This window comes from Loxodonta africana, chromosome 8 (genome assembly GCF_030014295.1).
Source record: "Loxodonta africana isolate mLoxAfr1 chromosome 8, mLoxAfr1.hap2, whole genome shotgun sequence".
In the NCBI taxonomy this organism is placed as follows: domain Eukaryota; kingdom Metazoa; phylum Chordata; class Mammalia; order Proboscidea; family Elephantidae; genus Loxodonta; species Loxodonta africana.
Window position 1 is genome coordinate 20,580,064 of NC_087349.1, and position 17,034 is coordinate 20,597,097.

General features: G+C 50.4%; 1 protein-coding gene across 1 annotated transcript in view; it reads right to left on the reverse strand.

The window, feature by feature from the left end:
* Nucleotides 1–2,253: 2,253 nt before the first annotated feature.
* SMO (smoothened, frizzled class receptor) overlaps nucleotides 2,254–17,034 on the reverse strand; it is a 30,928-nt gene continuing 16,147 nt past the window's right edge. Inside the window, exons 2-12 of the mRNA XM_003407271.3 lie at nucleotides 13,096–13,301; nucleotides 12,218–12,427; nucleotides 11,604–11,776; nucleotides 11,042–11,261; nucleotides 10,827–10,950; nucleotides 9,482–9,574; nucleotides 6,608–6,716; nucleotides 5,338–5,523; nucleotides 4,762–4,910; nucleotides 3,946–4,080; nucleotides 2,254–3,744 (exon numbers count right to left, since the gene is read on the reverse strand). Of these exons, the coding sequence (XP_003407319.1) occupies nucleotides 3,311–3,744; nucleotides 3,946–4,080; nucleotides 4,762–4,910; nucleotides 5,338–5,523; nucleotides 6,608–6,716; nucleotides 9,482–9,574; nucleotides 10,827–10,950; nucleotides 11,042–11,261; nucleotides 11,604–11,776; nucleotides 12,218–12,427; nucleotides 13,096–13,301 (2,039 nt within the window). The 3' untranslated portion in view covers nucleotides 2,254–3,310. The remainder of the gene's footprint in view (nucleotides 3,745–3,945; nucleotides 4,081–4,761; nucleotides 4,911–5,337; nucleotides 5,524–6,607; nucleotides 6,717–9,481; nucleotides 9,575–10,826; nucleotides 10,951–11,041; nucleotides 11,262–11,603; nucleotides 11,777–12,217; nucleotides 12,428–13,095; nucleotides 13,302–17,034) is intronic.

The following is a 17,034-nucleotide window of genomic DNA, read 5'->3' on the forward strand; positions in this document are numbered from 1 at the left end:
TAGTTTAAACACAGAAGAAAATATTCTTTGATGGTTAAAGGGTGGGGAAGGAGGGAGGGAGAGGGGTATTCACTAATTAGATAGTAGACAAGAACTATTTTACGTTAAGGGAAAGACAACACACAATATAGGAAAGGTCAGCACAACTGGACTAAACCAAAAGCAGTTTCCTGAATAAACTGAATGCTCCAAAGGCCAGAGTAGCAGGGGTGGGGGTCTGGGGACCATAGTTTCAGGGGACATCTAGGTCAAGTGGCATAATAAGATCTATTAAGAAAACATTCCGCATCCCACCTTGGTGAGTGGCGTCTGGGGTCTTAAACACTAGCAAGCATCTAAGATGCATCAACTGGCCTAAGATGCATCAATTGGTCTCAGCTCACCTGGAGCAAAGGAGAACACCAAGGACACAAGGTAGTTATGAGCCCAAGAGACAGAAAGGGCCACATAAATCAGAGACAACATCAGCCTGAGACCAGAAGAGCTAGATGGTGCCCAGCTATGACAGACGACTGCCCTGACAGGGAATACAACAGAGAATCCCTGAGGGAGCAGGAGAGCAGTGGGATGCAGACCTCAAATTCTAGTAAAAAGACCAGAATTAATGGTCTGACTGAGACCAGAAGGACTCTGGAGGTCATGGCCCACAGACCTTCTCTTAGTGCAAGACTGGAACCACTCCCAAAGCCAACTCTTCAGATGGGATTGGACTGGACTATAACATAGAAAATGATACTGGTGAGGAGTGAGCTTCTTGGCTCCAGTAGACACATGAGACTATGTGGGCAGCTTCTGTCTAGAGGGGAGATGAGAAGGCAGAGGGGTACAGAAGCTGGCTGAATGTACACGGGGAATACAGGGTGGAGAGGAGTGTGCTGTTTCATTAGGGCAAGAGCAACTAGGAGTACATAGCAAGATGTATATAAACTTTTGTATGAGACTGACTTGATCTGTAAACTTTCACTTAAAGCACAATTAAAAAAAAAGATAGAGGTCGGCTGCTAACCAGAAGGTTGGCACTTCAAATCCACCAACTGCTCCTTAGAAGCCCTATGGGGCAGTTCTCCTGTCCTATAGGGTCACTATGAGTTGGAATCAACTCAACAGCAACAGGTTTGGTTTGGTTTTTGGAACCTTGCCTCATTAACCACAGGCAGAGATTAAGATTTACAACACAAGAAAATTACATCAGATCACAAAATGGAGGACAACCCCACAATACTGTGAATTATGGCCTAGCCAAGTTGACAGATATTTTGAGGGACATAATTCAATGACATTTCCTAATCCTGATACTTCCCTAATAAACCCTAACTCTGAGTATGGTCTGAGTTCTTTATGGCCATTGCAACAAATTATTGAATCCAGCAGAGAAGTACAGAGTGCTGTGAGAGGGACCACTGTGTCAGAATTGGTAGACAGGTCGGAGGGTGGAGTATGTTTGATGTCCATCTCATAGGAATCAGTCTTGGGCTGATGTTGATGGTCATTCTCTCTCTCCCTTGTGAGGTTAGTTGAGGAGGTCTGACAATGCCAAGCTGCCATTTTTACAAACGGGTACCCTCAAACAAGCCTGGTTAGTACTCTACACAATACCCTCCAAGTCTGTGGGTACCTGCCTTTTCCTCTCTAGCTCTCCTTTCCTCCAGGATCTTTCTTCCATGGACCTCCTTTCCTAAATGGCTCTCCTTTCCTCCGTGGCTCTCCGTTTCTCAATGGATCTTCTTTGCTTTCCTTCCTCCATGACTCTCCTTTTCTCCCTAGCTCTGCTTTCCTCCAGGATCCTCTTTGCTTTCCTGTCATCCATGGATTTCTTTCCTCCCTGGCCCTCCTTAATCCTGAATCCCAGCTCCCGGTCTTCTACTGATACCTTGTTGGAGGTAGTGGGGCTAACTGACTCTGACATCCCTTTGTAGGAGATAGGAGGGCCCCCACCAGTAAGGTCCAGGATTGCCCTCAGGAACCATGCCCATCCAGTCACCAATGGACACTTGTTTCCAGTTGTAACTCCAGGCGCTAAGTGCCTGTTTTTGCTCAGTTATCTTGTGACCAGCAGGCTCTGGGGCAGCTGTAACCACAGAAGAGCTTTCAGTGTAGAGCTAACTGGCCAGGGAGGACAGCCAGCACATTACACAGACATCAGTTACTTGTGACCTTATTTGCACCAAACTCTTGAACAGCCTTAGGAGGAAGTGGAATACAAATGATTCTGAGATCAGGGCCAGAGCCTATGGAAAAGCAGCACACCAAGAGTTTATACAAAAACCTTTTATTTAGTTTATCTCTTCTCCCTCTCCCTCTCCCCTGATCTGGGACCCAGCCAGCTTCTTAGGCTTCCTGCTGTCTGGTTCTTGAAGTTGGGGCCTTGGGGACATTGTTGGGGGTTATGAGAGGTGGGAGTGCCCTCACCCACAGGTTGTGGAAGTTGAAGGAAACTTTTCTGTCTGGCTGAAGCTACAGCAGCTTCCCAGGGTAGTTCCTCAGGTCGGAGGATCTACCCCCCTCCCACTGGATGGATGTGCGGAAGTTAACACGTGTCCCTCCTGTCACTGTTTCTATGCTACACCAGGTCCAGGCTCTCCCTGGAGAGGAGGCCCAACAGTAGAGAGGTAGGGTGGGGGACGGGAAGTGCTGCAGCTCTGGGTCCTAATCAATAAACAGGAAATGGAAACAGGTTGGCCTGGGTGAAGTGAAATGGGGAGGGATGGTGTAGGACAGCAGAGGATGGGTTACTGACCTGGGTTAGGGCCAGCTAGGCACCTCCCAAGAGAGGTTACAGCCCGCATGGGAGTGCACGCTCCCAGTCCTACTGCCATCTGGAAGAGGAAGAAGGGAGCCTGGCCCCTCTTAGACAAAGGGCTAATGACACAATAAACCAACTTGGTTTGAGAGCGCCAAAAAGGGTACCACTTGGCCCAGAAAAGGGTAGCTGGGCCCAATCTGCTGGACACGGGCCACCAGAGCCCACTTGAGTGCTGTCACCCCTGCTTCCACCATTCCTGCCCCACCGCAAGCTCAGCATGTTCCATGACCCTACAGGCGACGCGCTCCAGCCAGACTCCAGCTGGTGGTGCAGAAATGAGGACCCTGAGCGCCAGGGCCCTGCCCTTGGTGAGTCCCAACCAAGGAGATGTAGCCCCTCAGGGCTTTTTCTTGCAGTCCTGCTGCCTCGAGCCCCTCTCCCAGGAGGGCACTGGGCCCTCGGGTTCTCTGGAAGATCAGGTCCTGAGGAAGCGCTCTCAGGGAGGAAGAAGAGCCTCGGAACAACATCTGCTCCTCTCTGTCCTGTCCCAGGTCCTGCTCTCCAGGCTCAGAAGTCTGAGTCTGCATCCATGAGCTCAGCCTCCATCAGGTTGGTGCGGGAGTGAATGGGCCCCAGACCCTGCCGGCGGCCCTGAGCCCAAGGCACGGGGGCTGGGGCAATGGGCAGAAACGGGTCCTGGAAGGCACTGGGCTCTGGACAGAAGGGGTTGGAGACCAGGGTCCAGGCTCCCTGTCGGCAGGGCTCCCCAGCTCCCCAGGCTCCAGCAGCCACCAGGCATTTCTGCCGGGGCAGCTGAGGCAGCCGAGGGACAGCACTGGAGGCATGGCCCACCGTGGGGCGGGGCAGCTCGGTGGGGGGCCCCAGTGGGCACACCTCTTTCTTCCTCTTTCTCCGTTTCTTCTTCCGGCCCATGCGCTTCTCCAGCTCTGGGGAGATCTCGGCCTCCACTAGCCACAGGTTGGCTTGCTCCTCAGGGGGCACTGGCGGTGGGAGAACAACAGAACCTGAGCCTGGGCCCCAGCTTTGTCTATGCCACCCCGTCTCCTCAGACCTCTACTCTTTCATCTCTGGGGCCCCCAACTCTAGACCTCTAGGGTCTCAGCTGACACTTCAGATCCTCCAGGGCCTCTTCTTCCTCCTCCATGAAAGACCCCTTCCTACGGAAACCCAAATCCTCATACCTGGAGTTGCCACAGGGGTGACAGACACATCCTGGGGCAGTATGGCTCCTCTCCGAGCCACCATCTTGGTGACATGCTGAGCCCAGGCAGAGGAAACATCTGCTGAGGGTTCATTGAGGTCAAAGGCCAAGCCCGCTACAGGGATGGGGAGAAAAGAATAAGGACAGTGACTGCACAGTCCCTGGATGGCACCTCCCTTATTCAGCACCACTGACCTTCCCCACCTGGCCCCTCCCATTCTACTACCCACAGAAAGCTCACTCTGGTATCAGAGTGATCTCGACCCGTTCTCAATCTGAAGAGAAGGGCCAGAAACCCAGTTCCTGGAACCCTGACTTACTCTAGCCCTGGGAGAGCAAGTGTAGAAGACAGGAGAAGAGGGTGAGAGGGGCGAGCCCTCTCGGAACCAAAGCACTAGGGTGGGGCTGAGGAGGAAGGGGGCATCACTGGTGAGGAAGCAGTGAATTACTATTTACGGTGATGGAAACTTTGGCAATGATTACTGGTGAGGGTTGCTGATTACATGTAATTGATATCACTAAATTGGACATGTGAAAAACATTGAATTGGCAAATGTTGTGTTGTATATATTTTTACAATTAAAAAAAAAAAAGCACCAGCATGCAGACCCAGGGGAAGAAAGTTAAGAAACATAGAGAAGGGAAAGGTGGCCGGGGACAGGGGACCTGAGAGCTGAGGAGGAGAGTGAGAAAAAGGAGGCAGCACCTTACTCCTCACAGCTCTCGACACAGCCCCACGTCCGTAGCAGCCTGCGTAGGCTGGGGTACCACTGGTGGGGAGGGGGCGAAGGCTTACCCACAGGCCCGTCGTGGGAGACGGTGTGCATGCTGAAGGAGAGCTCCTGGCCGGGGTTCTGCAGCAGCTCTCGCCGCTTGGAGAAGGCCTTGGCGATCATCTTGCTCTTCTTGATCCGTTTGGGCTCGTCATCGCTCTGCCCGGTCAGCCTGAGAGGAGAGAGGGTCGGGACAGGGAGTGGAGGAGCAACCACTGCCAGCAGTCCTGGGGAAGAGCAGGGACACCACTCCCTCCAGGGAAGGAGGCCCCAGAGGGTCTCTAGTCCCTCAAGAATGCTGAGGGACAGAGGTCTTCTCTGCAGGAAGTGAGCCTGGAACGCAGGGCTTCTGTGTGCCCCGCTCTCAAATCCCTTCTCTCTTAGATGCTGGTCGGGGGCTGAGCACTTGGCCTCAAGTCCTCCCAAGGACAGAAGGTGCCACCAGGGGGCAGTGGTGAGCCGCAGAGAAGGGCTTTAGGCAGCTCAGTGCGTTGCCAAGGCAGTGCTGGAAAAAGTCGGACCACACAAGCCTAAAGATGGGGACACTGAGGCTGAACGAGTCAGGTGGGAGGTCAGAAGGAGCTGGCAGCTGACCCCACCTGCACCAGGTGCGCCTCCAAATGAGCAGCGTGGCCTTGGTCCACACCCAGGTGCTCATGGCAATGCCAGTGCCAAACATGGCAAACAGATTGATCTTCTCCACCAGGAGGCTCGGGCGGTTTTTGATCTCACAGTCTGGGATGGGCTTCTTGGTGGGCAGCCCAATGGTCACGTTGGCCTGGCATCTGTGGTGAGGGACAGCAGACAGACAAGGTTTTCTGGACTCCCTGGGTAGATACCCAGACAATCCAAAGACTTTATGAAGAGCTGTGACAACAAGCAAAGCCCCACAGCACTGATCTCAGCCCCATCTGCTCAGGGGCATCACCAGGAAGCTTACAGTCATTACTGATACTAGACAACTGAACATCCCAGATGACTGAATCAGGATTTCTGGAGAAGGCACCCAGGCCTCAGTATGTTTTAAAGCTTTGCAGGTGATTCAAGGCACAGTCAAGGTTGAGAACCACTGCCCTACAGTCTGGGATCACTAAGAGCCTGAAGTAGTCAGGACGAGGAGGACTAGTGTCAATTTTAATGAGCATCTTAAATGCTCCAGGAGTCCCTGGGTGGTGCAAGTGGTTAAAAACTCAACTACTAACTGAAAGGGTGGTGGTTTGAACCCGCTTGGAAGAAAGGCCTGGTGATCTGCTTCCAAAAGGTCACAGCTTTGAAAACCCTATGGAGGGAGCACAGTTCTACTCTGCACACATGGGGTGGCTGTGAACTGGAATCAACTCAACAACTGGTTTAAATACTACCCATGGTAACAGCAGGTGTCTGCTACACTTCTTTTGGGCGCCCAGTTGCCTTACTCTCGCAGACTCTTCTTCATTGTGACACAGCAAAGCACAGTCAAAGCTAGCAAATATGACACGTTAACTACGGTAGAGAGGTAACTCCTCCCATGCAGGGATCTACAATACACTCTGTAAACCAGTACATATGATTTACAGAGAGCACCTTCTCTGGCTCATGGAGAGTTGGCCAGAGAAGCCAAAACATGAAACGGCTTCTTAACAGTTAAAAATACAGGCCATGGGCATGCAGGAGGAAGGGTGGAGTTGAGAAGAGACTTGAAGGCTCTTTGCCAAGTTTGGCAAATTACAGGGCAAATGATGTCTTGGGTACCCAGAGCAAGACAGCCAGTTCAATCTGCTGTCTGAGGCAGGGAATCGGAATGATCCCTCCTGCACAGAGGAGGGGCTGTCCCTTACAACTGGCTCCAGGGCCACTGCTGCTGATTCTGAGCCCCGGGCCCTCACTCACAGCACATAGTCCCGGAAGCTGCGCTCCCATTCCGCCTGGTTGAAGAAGTCGTAGAAATGGCAGCTGAAGGTGATGAGCACAAAGCCAAAGGCCAGGAAGCCAAAAATGCCTGTGGAGGCCAAAACAATTTCTCCAGGAGCAGTGGACTTACAGAAAAGGCACTTCTTTCAAATTCAGCATGGATAACTCTAGGTCATTCATTCATTCATTCAGCAATTAAGTACTCATTATGTGCCAAGCAAGGAGCCCTGGTGATGCAGTGGGTAAGTGCCTGGCTGCTAACTGAAAGGTCTGTGGTTTGAACCCACCAGCCGCCCCAAAGATGTGGCAGTCTGCTTTCGTAAAGATTTCAGCCTTGTGAACCCTATGAGGCACTTCTATTCTGTCCTATGTGGTCATTATGAATCGGAATTGACTAGGTGGCAACGGGAATGTGCCAAGCAAGGAGTCCCTGCGTGGCGCAAACGATTAAGCACTGGGTTACTAACCAAAAGCTTGGTGGTTTCAATCTACCCAGAGGTGCCTCAGAAGAATGCCTGGCTTTCTACTTTTGAAAGATCACAGCCATTAAAACCCTATGGAGCACAGTTCTACTCCGAAACACATGGGGTCACTATGAGTTAGAATCGGCTCGGCAGCAGTGGGTTTGGTTTGGTGTACCAAGCACTGTCCTCAGTGTAGAATGAGGCACCATCAGTGGCCTCATCTTCTGGGATCTGGAAACTTTATTTTTATTTATTTTTTATTGAGTTTTTTGTGAAAGTTTACATAGTAAGTTAGGTTCTCACTTGACAATTTCGACACAAATTGTTCATTGACACTAGTTACATTTATCACAGTTTGTCCACATTCTCTTGTGTCTATACCTGTCCATATGTGCTCAAACACTTGTTTACTTTGTTATGCTGAACCCATAAATCCACATTCGGTGCCACTTTTCCCATCACCAAAAAGAACTAGTCTTTATGATCCAAAGCGTACTTCCCCTTTCCCCCTCTTCTCCCTGGTAACCACCAATGAACATTGGTCTCTCTATATGTATCTATTCTTGTCTTCTTATAGAAGACGGATCATACCATATATGTTCTTATATGCTTGGTTTATTTTACTTAGCACTATGCCCTCCAGGTCTATCCATGTTAAGCTTCATGGACTCATCACTGTTGTTTATAGTTGCGTAGTATTCCATTGTATGCAAGTACCACAATTTGCTTATCTATTCATCTACTGATGGGGACTTCGGTGGTTCCTAACGAGCCCTGGTGGTATGGTGGTTAAGCGGTTGGTTGCTAACCTAAAGGTCAGCAGTTCAAACCCACTAGCCACTGTTCCGGGGAAAGATGTGGCCATCTGCTTCCGTAAAGATTACAGCCTTGGAAACTCTATGGGGCAGTTCTACGCTGTCCTACAGGGTCGCTGTAAGTCAGAATTGTCTCAACAGCGAGGGGTCTGTTAGCGGGTCGGTAGTCCCATTTATTTGCTAGTATAATAAAGCTGCAGTGAACATAGGAGTGCATATGTTTGTGTGTGTCAGAAGTATTAGGTCTCTAGGCTATATCCCTGGGAGAGGGATTGCTGGATCATAAGGTAGTTATATTTCTAGTTTTTTGAAGACGCACATACCATTTTCAATAGTGATTGTACCACTTCATAGTCCCACCAGCAATGGATAAGGTTCCAATCTCCTCACATTGTCTCCAACATTTTTTGTTATCTGCTTTTCTAATCAGTGCCATTTTAGCCAGGGTGAGCTGGTATTTCATTGTAGTTTTGATTTACATCTCTCTAATGGCTAACGGGGCCCTGGTGGTGCAGTGGTTAAGCATTTGGCTGCTAACCATAAAAGTTGGCAGTTTGAATCCACCAGCTGCTCCTTGGGGAAACTCTTTGGGGCAGTTCTAGTCTGTCCTATAGGATCACTGTGAGTCGGAATCAACTTGAAGTTCACTTTTTTTTTTTAAATGGCTAATGATCGCGAGTATCTTTTCATGTGTGTTGGCTACTTGGATGTCCTCTTTGGTGAAGGCTCTGGTCATGATCTAGAAGCTTTATTTTAAATCAGAAGGTCTGTGTGCTTTCTCTGAGTACTTTGCTTTTCAAACACTTTATTTTTATTTTTTAATGACAAAAGGAATACATGCTCTGTGTGCGAAGTGAAAAAATAGAGAGGTATATAAAGGAACAGCAGATCCCAGCTCCCTCAGCTGAACCAACCCATGTTGACGATTTGGTATATTTCCTTCTATTCTTTTCTCTGTGCTCATACAAATGTCCACAGAGAGAGAAACTCCCTTTCTTTATGTTAACGAGCTCATTCTAGAAACATTACTCTGTACCTTGTTTTTATTTTTTTCCACAACATATATTATGAATACACTGAAAAACAAATGCCTGTGGAGGGACGGGGCAGGACGGGAGGTTACTGAGCACCTCAGGAATCGGAGCAGCAGTGGGGAGCAGAGTGTTTGCCCCACAAGGGCCTGAAAGACAGCTGAGTCTGGGCGGAATCCACGCTGGGCTCTGTTCGAGAGCTGTGCTGCCCAAAACAAGGCAAGAAGGGCACTAAGGCAACTGTAGGAGGACTCAGGGAGAGGACGTGGGCATAAGGAGGCAGTCTTGGCATGAACTCCAGAATTCATCTACCTGAGAAAGCGCTCTCCTATTGAGCTGCCACTGCCACCTACACACACACACCACACACACACACACCCCTATACAAACACGCACACACACACATACACGCACCAGGCTCTTGTCTGTGGCTGCTAACTATCTGTCCTCACTGACTCACTGCACCCTCCCAACCCTTGCCTGCAGGTCCACAGCCCCCAGAGGAGGCAGTGTTGGGCTGGCCCAGACCTCCGGCCCACTCACCCAGGCGCAGCATGGTCTCGTTGATCTTGCTGGCAGCCTTCTCGCTCAGCAGCCCAGGGTGGTTGCTCTTGATGGAGAACAGAGTCATCACTCCTGAACAGGGGAGACCTCAGACATTAGCAGGGTGGTGAGGCCACACACCTGGGATGGGTGTGTGCGGAGAAAGGGTCCCGTGGCCCTGAAGTCCTAGGTCTGGTTACTCTTGTGCTCGGGGAACTTGTGACACTGGAGAAATGGAGAGTCGGCTCGTGGAGATCTGCCATGGACTGGGGTGATTGGGATACAGCCCTGACATACAGTCAAAAAGAGAGGGAGGCTCGGTCCTAGCCCAGCCGCCCTAAGTAAGGCTTCAAGGCCAAAGCTGCTCTGACAGAAAAGGCATGAAACAGACTCCAGAAGAGTGCCACCCAGTGGAAATACAACGTGAGCCACACACATCATCTTAAATTTTCTAGTAGCCACGTAAACAAAAACAAGTGAAATGAATCTTAATGTATTTTATAAACCCTATATATCCAAAGTATTATCATTTCAACATGTAATCAATACAACAAATATTAATGAGCTATTCTACAGTCTCTTTTTGGTATTAAGTCTCTGAAAAGCAGTGGGAATTCTACACCTAAGCACAGCTCAGTTTGGACCAGTTTCACTGTAGGTGCCCAAGAGCCCCATGTGACTAGTGGCCACCACACGGGACAGCAGAGATACAAAACATACACCAGAGGCTCAAACATACTGCCACGAAGAGGAACAAGACGTGGCTGATCAGAAAGAAGGCTGAGAGCGCAGGGTGAGGAAACGGAAGTTTACAAAAAACAAACAAACAAAAACAACCAACACGAAAAGCTACGTGGATACCTAGGCTTATCGTGGAGGTTTCGGGTGGAGACGGGGAAACTAGGGAACGATGAATCTGTGGGTGAGGAACTGTGTGTGTTGTGGGGAGCTGAGAAACAGCCCCAAAAGATTTGGGAGTATACACAAAACTCATGTGCGCACACACACCCCTACACATATACGAATGGCCCCAAGCTGGTCCGTGTGGACCGGGGAGGTTTCTCTGGGTGGTCTCCACACAAGAGCACCTGGACCAGGGGTGGCCAGTGCTGAAACGAACTCAAGCTCCACTCATTGAGCTGTGAGTCCTGGCACAGGCTCTAGAGAAACAAGCACATTTTTCTGGCCAGCACAAATGTGCCAGTCCCACACTGAGTGTCTGAGGTGCTGTGGCCACCTGGAGAGGGCGCCTCCTTCTCCTACGCACCCAGGCCCATATGGGCTGGCTGAGGACCTAGCTCCTAACTACACATAGCAGGTGCTCTGTACATTTCTGCTGCCTCACCTCGGATGAGGAAGTAGCCTCCGACAATGAGCACCAGGCCAATGGGGGCCAGCACAAAGCCAGCGCGGTATCGGTAGTTCTTGTAGCCCACAAAACAGATGCCGCTCACGGAGTCCCCATCCACCTGTAGCAAGAGGGGGGGAAGGCAGAGGTGGTCACTGGCTGCTTTACTCAGGCCCATCCTACTCAGGCCCCAGCACCTCCCAGTCACTTACCTGGGCCACAGCAAGGATGGCCACAGTGAGCACAAACGGGAGTGACCATGTGAGCAGGTGGAAGTAGGAGGTCTTGCCTGAAAGAGGCTGGTAGGTGGTGCCTAGGGCTTTGAAGGAGGTGTGCCAGGCATAGGTGAGGACCACAAACCAGACCACGCCAGCCATCAGGGCATAATAGACAATGACAAAGATGATGACGCAGGACAGGGTCTCATTGGAGCTGTGCAGACATGTGGGAAGGTGTCACCTGGGGAGGTCATTCCAGACTCCCTCTACCAGGCCTCCTACCCTGTCCCCAGACCCTTGGCTTCTAAGGTCTGGAGGTCCCCTAGGAGACAGGACCCAGGTCAGATTTGAAGAGGATACAAAAATGCCCTTCTGAACAGATGCAAACCACCAAAGTCCTGGCGCTGAGATCAAAACACTCTGATTTGGGGTGCAAGGAGACAGAGTGGAACCCCACACTGAAATCTCAGATATGGGTCCACCTCCCTGTTCTGTGTGAGACACACACTGCAGCCCTTCTCCCCCACCTTCACCTCTGGGCCCCCAAAACACCTACGTGGGTTCCCCAAGCCTCATGGTGCCATCTGCCCGGCAGACAATCTCCCGGCGGGCACCGTCCATGAACTGGGCCAGCCAGCCAATGCTGCCCACGAAGAAACACGCATTAACGTAGAAGAGAATGACTGCAGGGTAGCGATTCGAATTCCGCCAGTCAGCAACAAACGTGGCCTAGAGAAAGAAGTGGGGCCTGTCCTTTGAGGCTCGGGCTATTGTATTGCCTCAGATGCCCTAGTCTGACCCCCCAAAAAACAACCAGTAGTTGCCTAACGCAGTTAATTCCGACTCATGGTGACCCCATGTGTGCAGAGTAGAACTGTATTCCATAGGGTTCTTCACAGTGTGACCTTTCAGATGCAGATCACCAGGCCTTGCTTCATGGCATCTCTAGGAGGATTCGACTGGCCAACCTTTCTGTTAGTAGCCCAGCGACACCCAGGGACTCCTACACTTCCCTCATCATGACCCTTCCCTGGAGACCCCCACCCAGATCCTGCCTCTCCCCCTGACAACTGGGCTCCCCCTGACTTTACGGGCCGAGGGTCTCCTGGCCCCTGCGGCCTCTCGCCTGATCCCCACCCGCCCACCTGCCCATGGCCTGCCCCGGCTGACCAGCGTGAAGAGCGTGCAGAGGCCTGTGACGGCGCCGAAGCCAGCGATGTAGACATGCATGTCCTGGTGCTCGTCCTCCGTGAAGAGCGGGTTCTGGCACTGGATCCCGCAGCCCTCCACGTCCTCGTACCAGCTCTTGGGGTTGTCCGTCCGAACCAGCGGAGCCTCACACTGGCCCGAACTGTTGAATTTGATGTTCTGCACCTCATTCTAGCATCAGGGAGCAGGAGGAGACAGTGCAAGACGGGAAGGGGGGCTCAGAGCGAGGGGCTCTGGAGACAGGCTGCAGGATTTCAGTCCCAGCCTCGCCACTGAGTGGCTGTGTAACCTTGGGCAAACTATTTGACTGCTCTGTACCTCGGTTTCCCTATCTATAAGATAACAATGTCTACTTCATGGTGTTATTTTAAGGTTGAATATGTAAAATGATTATAATAGCATTTGGCATGTAGTAAATAATAATAAATATCATTATATTTGTGATCTATCCCTCGCCACTCAGGACTAGATCACACCTCATCTTGGTGTCTCTCATTGTTCTACATGTGTGTGCCTTGACTCCCAAATATACTATAACCTTCTAGAGGATAGGTAGGTTCCTGTCACCCTGGACTCCTGTACCCCCCAACATCTAACAGAGTGAGCGCTCAGAACATATTTTCTGGGCACAAATCACCTTCTATAAATAGATAATCCCTGGAAGACTGACCCAGATGGTGAGCTGCAGTTGGGTCTGTGGCCTGTGGACCCCATGGTCATGGACCCAGGGCTCCAGGAACCAGGCTCTAGGCAGCCTGGCTGTGCCTCAGGCTGGGCCCTGCCCTGTGCTTGGTACTGCCCAGCCTGGAGCCCAGGACTCACCTCCACAGGGCACTCACCGGACAGCCTTCGGGGAAGTGATCGGGGGTGCAGCGCAGGAAGTCGGGCCAGCCCCGCTCCCTCTCCACGATGGCACAGGGGCCGCGGGTGGCCTGGCAGAGGGTGCGGCTGGGCAGCTCCACTCGGTCATTCTCGCACTTGGGCATGTACACAGCACATAGCAGGGGCTGGATCACTGCCCAGCAGCGAGGGGCGTTCCGGAGGCCTGCGGTAGCAAGAGTGTGGACACACTGGGGTGAAGACCCCTCTTCATTCTGACCACAGCCACAGCCACACCCCTGTCCCCCCAGGCCCCAGGTATCTCTCTTTGCCACACCACAGGCTCTTACTGCTCAGAGCTGTCAGGCACAGTGTTTTTCACCAGGGCATTTGGGCAGGCCAATTCTTCATGCTGCAGGGCTGTGCCATGCATCGCAGAAGAACTGTCCCATGCATCACAGCACTGTCCCACCCACTGCAGGACTGTCCCACCCATTGCAGGACCGTCCCATGCGTCACAGGACTGTCCCACACACTGCACGACTGTCTCACACACCGCATGACTGTCTCACACACCGCACGACTGTCCCACACACCGCACGAGTGTCTCACACACCACACAACTGTCTCGCACACCACACAACTGTCCCACCCATTGCAGGACTGTCCCACTCATCACAGGACTGTCCCGTGCATTGCAGGGCTGTCCTGTGCATTGCAGGACTGTCCCATGCATTGTAGGGTTGTCCCATGCATTGCAGGACTGTCCCATGCATTATAGGGTTGTCCCATCCATTGCAGGACTGTCCCATGCATTGCAGAGCTGTCCTGTGCATTGCAGGGCTGTTCCAGGCATTGCAGGAATGTCCCATGCATCGCAGGACTGTCCCATGTATCACAGGACAGTCCCATGCATCGTAGGACTGTCACATGCATTGTAGGGCTGTCCCATGCATTACAGGATATTTAGCATCCCTAAGCCCTGCCAGTAGAGCCCCTTCAGGAGAGGGCCTGAAGAAGAACTTCCGGGCTGCTGGTAACGTTCTATTTTGTGATCTGGTACTGGCTATACGGGTGGGTTCACTCTGTGAAAATCAAGCCTATCATCTGTATACTTTTCTGTGCACACATTATAACCCAGTTAAAGTGGCCTCCATTCCCAGTGGCTGCTATGGAGGGGTAGCCCCTCTGGCTAAGAGCCCCACGTAGGCTTCCATTTTCAGGCCCATTCTTAAAACCTTCTGCCCTCTCCTAGGGGCAGAGGGCGGTGGACTCCACCCCTTCTGGAGTCCATGCACCAGAACCAGGTTGCCCCACGCCCAGACCCCCAGAACCCTCATTCCTCTTACCAGGCTGAGGTGAGATAGAGAAGAGGTGGGAGCTTAAGAAGAGGTAGTCAGAGGAGCCAGGTACTCCAAAGCCAGAGGAGGAAACAGGAAATCAGATGGAGAGAAACAGAGGAGGCTCTGTCCAGCACAGAGGGAGGAAAGGCGTGGTCAGCAAGGTAGAAATGGGCCAAGGCCTCCCCACACCCCTGCCTTAGCCCAGGCTTCCACCCTGCTCAGCCCAGTAGCTGGGCTTACTTTGCATTCTGTAAATCACCCCTGCTCCAAGAGCACCCATTTCTCAAGCAGGAAGTTGTATTAGGAGAAGCTTCTGAGGTGACTGCCAACATGGGTGACTGTCACACGGCCAGACTGGGAGAGGTAATATATAAGGATCTGCTCCCATAAAGATTACAGCCTTGGAAACCCTATGGAGCAGCTCTACTCTGTCCCATAAGGTCACTATGAGTCGGAATCAACTCTATGGCAAACAACAACAATATGTATATAAGAAAGGAGCCCTAAGGGTGCAATGGTTAAGTGCTCGGCTGCTAACCAAAAGGTCGGTGGTTCAAATCCACCAGCAGCTCTGAAGGAGCAAGACTTGACGATCTGCTCCTGTTTTAAAGACTACAGCCTAGGAAACCCTATGGGGCAGTTCTACTCTGTCACATGGGGTCGCTATGAATCAAAATCAACTCGTAAACCAGAGACTCCACCAGCCTGAGACCACAAGAACTAGATGGTGCCTGGCTATCACCAATGACTGCCCTGACAGGGAACACAATGGAAAGTCCCGGCCAAATTCAAGTAAAAACACCAGACTTAATGGTCTGACAGAGACTGGAGGAACCCCTGAAACTATGGCCCCCGAATGCTCTGTTAACCCAGAATTGAAACCATTCCTGAAGCTCACTCTTCAGACAAAGATTAGACAGGACTATAAAACAGTAACACACCTGAGGAGTGTGCTTCTTAGTTCAATGAGATACACAAGATTCCGAGTGGCTCCCGTCCAGAAGCAGGATGAGAAGGCAGGGACAGGAACTGGTTGAATGGACATAGGGAACACGGAGTGGAAAGGGGGAGTGTGCTGTCACATTGTGGGGATTGCAGCTAATGTCACAAAACAATACGTGTATAAATTTTTGGATGAGAAATTAACTTGAGCTGTAAACTTTCACCTAAAGAACAATAAATAAATAAATAATGATCAATAAGGTAAAAAACCCCAAAAAACCTCAACTCGACAGCACCTAACAACAACAACAATATATAAGGAGCATGGACACTGTGACTGGCCTGCCTGCGTCAAAATCTTGGCTTTCCCACTTCCTAGATGTGTGATCTTGGGTAAATTACTTAATCTCTGTCTCCAGCCTCAGTTCCTCATCTGTAAAGTGGGGGTGATAGAGTTACTTCATGGAACTGTTGTGAAGAATGAGATAAGGTATTAAACGTGCTTAGCAGAGTACCTGTCATAGAGTAAGCACTCAGTAACTGCTAGCTGTTATTACTTGTCAGAGACCTCCTACGGCTTACAGGACTCATCTTGACAGAGACAGAGCAACTCCAGGGCTGGAGAGCAAGCTTCTGCCTCAGAAGAAGCAATATCCTCAGGCAACACTTACCAAGCAAGGCTCAAGTCAGAAACACCTGGGGAAATTTTATCACTCTAGGCGGGGGTTTGGGTGAGGCGGAAGGTCCGCCCTCAGAATTTTCGACTGAGCGGGTCAGGTAGCTGACAGGGATGGGGGAGGGGGGGCTTACCTGCAAAGCGGCAGTACAAGGGAATATTTAGGGGTAATGAGACTGTTCTACATCTTGATTGTGGTGGCCATTTATATAACTCTATGCATTTATCAAAACTCATAGAACGCTACAACCAAAAAAGTGAACTTTACTGTATGTTTATTAAACAATAAATTTTAAATGGGGGGTGGAGTTCCCTAGAGTAAAATGTATTCTAGAGGAGCATCAGGCACTTAATTAATAAAAATATTATGTAATTTTCTTGGATTTTGTGATATTCATGGTAATTATCAACTTTTAAAATTTTGTAATTTGTTTTCATTCAAATAGCCGTTGCCGTCAAGTTGATTCCGACTCATAGCGACCCTACAGGACAGAGTGGAACTGCCCCATAGGGTTTCCACGGAGCGCCTGGTGGATGTGAACTGCCGACCTTTTGGTTAGCAGACATAGCTCTTAACCACTATGCCACCAGTGCTTACTTTCATTTAAATAAATACTCTATTTCTGACTTTAAAAAAGAAATCCCCCAAGGAAAAGGCAGATTATTACATAAATCTTAAAGGATGATTAGGGATCCATCTAGGATAAAAATAAGTTGGATCCTTACCCCTTCACTACATCAAAATAAGTTCCAGATGGATCAAAAATAATTACATCATTAATAAAAAAAATAAACATTAAAGTACAAGAAGAGGACATGGGAAACGGTTATTTAGACCTTGGCATGGAGAAGACCCTTTGAAATACAACACAAAACCCCAGAGCTATGAAATAAAAGACTGAAAAGACTTCAGAAAAATAGATAAATTCAGTAGGGTAAAAACAACAAAAATCATAAAGCAACAAACTGAGAAAATATATTTCCGATACATATCACAA